The sequence below is a fragment of the Sesamum indicum genome, unplaced genomic scaffold (genome assembly GCF_000512975.1).
Source record: "Sesamum indicum cultivar Zhongzhi No. 13 unplaced genomic scaffold, S_indicum_v1.0 scaffold00209, whole genome shotgun sequence".
NCBI classification, from domain to species: domain Eukaryota; kingdom Viridiplantae; phylum Streptophyta; class Magnoliopsida; order Lamiales; family Pedaliaceae; genus Sesamum; species Sesamum indicum.
In genome coordinates this window covers 13,698-17,597 of record NW_011628103.1, presented here as the reverse complement: position 1 = coordinate 17,597, position 3,900 = coordinate 13,698, and the positions used below count along the sequence as shown (strand labels likewise).

Below are 3,900 nucleotides of genomic sequence, written 5' to 3'. Positions count from 1 at the left end.
GACTGGACAGGTTTGCAGAATGGTCGGGCCTACGGCTGAATATTCAAAAAAGTCACCTAATTATCTCCCCGGTCTGCACAAGAAAGGAAAGAACAGCTACTATCGATATTGGGCTTCCAGGAGGGGCACCTCCCAATGAGGTACTTGGGCCTACCTCTAATATCATCTAGGCTTTCTATCTTATGTGGCTCCATCGGTACAAAATGGAGAGGTGATAGTGCGACAAACATTGGATATATATGAAACGAATCCAAACGATGGAAGACTACCGCAGTCGGATATTTTCTAGGAAAAAGGCCGTATTTTCATCATCTAAAAGAGTTTGTAATGTCGGTATGGCCGGAATTGAAGGAGGTCACTGGTACAAACAACGGATTTTTTTTCCTCCAATTCAAATCAGTTGCTGCTTTGAAAGATGTCATTGAAGGAGGGCCGTGGCTATTCCAGGGGCAGTTGATTGTTCTTCAAAAATGGGAACCAGGGATGGTATTAAGGAAACTTCAGCATACACAGGTTCCTGTGTGGATCAAACTACGTCACCTTCCAGTCGAGTTCTGGACAGAGGAAGGCCTTAGTACGGTGGCCAGTGGAGTAGGTAAACCACTTTACCCGGATGCAATTACGAGAGCATGCACGAGACTGGACTTCGCTCGTGTATGCGTAATGTTGGATGTGACCTCAAACTTACCAAAGCACATTGTAATTATGAATCTGGATGAGGACGGAGGAGAATCACCTTGTAAAGTAGACGTTGAGTACGAATGGCTACCACAGAGGTGCAAAAGTTGTATGACATTGGGACACTCTGCTAAAGATTGTGTTCTCAACAAACCAAAACCAGCTAAACCACCGATCGCTGTATATGTACCCAAAGTGGGGACGCTGCAAGAATCAACAATGCCTGAACGGAGTCGGAATCATCCTAGGGAGGATGATGATACTACTTATATACCATCCCGGCCACCACATATGTCTGATCGGAACAAGAGCAGACCACCACCAGCTCCAGTGGTAGAAAAGCAGAGAGAGGAACGTGAGTACACTAGAGATACAACCGGCCCAAGTCGTGAGGAGAGGGGTAAGGCGCTTGTTAAATATAATACTTTTGATGCACTTCACCTACTGGATGATACAGATGAGTCGACTCGGGGTCCTAAGCATAGCAACCCCATACCTAGTGATCCATGTTGAATGCAGCAATATGGAATGTTCATGGCTGAACAAATGAGACCATCAGTTGGCAGTCAAAGACAACATTGCTGAGTTCAGGTTACAATTCCTCGATCTCCTTGAAACTCGTGTTCGTATTAATAATGTAGCTCAAATTCAATCTTTTCTATTACCCAACTGGAAATGGTATGTGGATTATAGATCTTCTGGTAATCGCGTGTGGATTGCATGGAATGATAGTTTTATTGATGTTGCTCTGATTTAATGTGGAACGCAATTTATACACTGTCTTGTTACTATCCGTGCAATTCATGAGTCAGTTGCTGATACTGTCGCTTATGGAGGTACTGAGGTGGCTGATAGGAGAGAATTATGGAGTGCCCTGGAAAATTTAGCTATACAGTGTGCTGATATCCCATGGTTGATTGGAGGGAATTTTAATGCAGTTTGCGACCTCAACGAAGTATGTGGCACATCAAGGGATATCCGAATAGCTATGGAAGACTTTAATGTAGCCATTCAGAATAAAGGATTACTACCACTACCCATGCAGGGAGAGTGGTACACATGGCACAACCACAGTGCGACACAACGGAACCTCTGGAAAAGATTGGACCGCATGTCGGTAAATGATAGATGGATGGCACGGTTCCCTAACACATTCTACTCGGTCCTTACACCACGCATTTCCGACCACTCACGATGGTACTATATGGGGACTGACAGCAGCAATATGGAGGTATGTTCCGATTCGTAACTACCTCGCTCGTTCACCTGAGTTTATTCCTAGTGTGCAGAATATATGGCAACATAACATTATTGGTACGCCTATGTATGCTGTGATACGCAAACTCAAAGCATTGAAACCAATCTTCCGAGAGCAAAGGAGGAATAAGGGGAATCTATCGCACAATGTCCAAATGGCGAAAGGGTTTCTTGAAGCAGCACGACTACTTGTTAACTCAAGATGGCGAGATGAGCTATACATACAACTAGAACACTGTTGTTGACTCGTACTGGCCAAAGCAACAAAATTGGAGCAGATTATGCTAAAACAACGAGCGAAGATGCTGAAGGGAGGTGATCAGTGCTCCCGAGTGTTCTTTCGGAAGATTGCCCAACGAAGATCATCAAGGAGGATCTTCCAGATCAACGAGCAGATTATGCTAAAACAACGAGCGAAGATGCTGAAGGGAGGTGATCAGTGCTCCCGAGTGTTCTTTCGGAAGATTGCCCAACGAAGATCATCAAGGAGGATCTTCCAGATCAACGATGACCAGGGATCCACTCACACTAATCCAGAAGAAGTTATTAATGAGTTTGTCACATATTACAAAAACCTGCTAGGGGGAGACAGACGACGAACAGGTATTGACATTCGGTTTCTCAGACCGTGGGCTAGGCACATTTTGAGTAATGAGGAATCTACCGCTTTACTGTTACCATTCACACCAGCAGATGTCAAACAGGCGGTTTTTGACATTACTGAGGACAAGGCCTCAGGCCCGGACGGATACTCATCGGGCTTCTTCAAAGTAGCATGGCCTATAGTTGGACATGAGGTGACTTCGGCAATACTGGACTTCTTTAGTCCAGGCCTACTTCTGAAACAGATAAATACTACACTTTTGGTGCTCATACCAAAAGTACATTCCCCTATGACAGTTAGTGATTTTCGGCCCATAGCATGCTGTAATGTGCTTTATAAAATCATTGCAAAGCTCATTGTCCAAAGGTTGAGTGTGATAATGGACAAACTGATCAGCCCATGCCAAGCGACATTTCTGCCGGGACGCAGCATTGGAGATAACATCATGCTAGCACAGGAACTCTTTATGGGAGACAACCAGACTCGTCTACCTCCTAGATGTGCTCTGAAAGTGGACATCCGGAAGGTATATGACACTGTGGATTGAGATTTCTTGATAGCAGTTGTGAAGATGTTTGGGTTCCCTATTATCTCACGCTCAACGCAAGCATTGCGTGAGGAGATGTTGGCGCTACTCGGATTTCAGGAAGGGGTTCTTCCAATGAGGTATTTGGGGTTACCACTTATATCGTCTCGACTAACTATTGCAGATTCCCGTCCACTATTACTGAAGATTGACAAACGGATCGCTGGATGGGAAGGTACCACTATATCTTATGCTGGTAGAGTACAAATTATTAAATCTGTACTTATAGCACTGAGTCTTTATTGGGCATCGGCATTTATATTACCGAAAAAAGTTATTAATGAAATTAAGAAAAGGTTGCGAGCTTTCTTATGGAAGGGAACGACGAATAGTGGCTATGCCAAGGTTTTTTTTTCGGGGTAAATGTAATTTTCATTAATTTAAAATAATAGTACAACAATCATGTGGTTTCTCCCCCGACAGGCCAAGGGATTCGCCACAGTCTATATAGCGCATATGTACTAATTGACCATGGAAGATTAATACTAATTATCCTCTGTCTAATGTCATCTAAGATACACAAAGCTAATACATGTGCTGGCCGATGGGTCTGCTCAAATCGTCTTAGATTTCTCTCTCGCCAAATATGGTATATGCATGCACCAAGTAATGCTCGATATGCTACATTAACAATATGTTTTCCCCTCCACTTCCTCGATGCCCATTCCACGTCTCTTGCCCATTCGCGATTGGGCCAAGCAAATCGGATCTGTTGACGAACAGCTGTAAGGCATCTTCTACTGAATCGACATTGGAAGAACAAGTGAGTGTGTGT

The 3,900-nt window shown here is 44.0% G+C and overlaps 1 protein-coding gene across 1 annotated transcript; it reads left to right on the top strand.

Annotated features, from left to right (window-relative positions):
- The first annotated feature begins 327 nt into the window (after positions 1–327).
- On the top strand, positions 328–3,086 carry LOC105179786. Its single transcript, XM_011103419.1, has 4 exons — positions 328–1,186; positions 1,491–1,909; positions 2,214–2,732; positions 2,997–3,086. Exons 1-4 carry the CDS (start codon positions 328–330, stop codon positions 3,084–3,086), a joined length of 1,887 nt encoding a protein of 628 aa, XP_011101721.1.
- The last annotated feature ends 814 nt before the right edge of the window (positions 3,087–3,900 follow it).

What these genes read in the sequence shown, in the direction of transcription:
- LOC105179786 (XM_011103419.1), top strand. Translation starts at nt 328, where the DNA reads ATGTCGGTATGGCCGGAATTGAAGGAGGTCACTGGTACAAACAACGGA. An exon ending in CTGACAGCAGCAATATGGAG is followed by an intron (nt 1,910 to 2,213) that starts GTATGTTCCGAT and finishes AAATTGGAGCAG; the next exon opens with ATTATGCTAAAACAACGAGC. An exon ending in GGCCTATAGTTGGACATGAG is followed by an intron (nt 2,733 to 2,996) that starts GTGACTTCGGCA and finishes ATGCTAGCACAG; the next exon opens with GAACTCTTTATGGGAGACAA.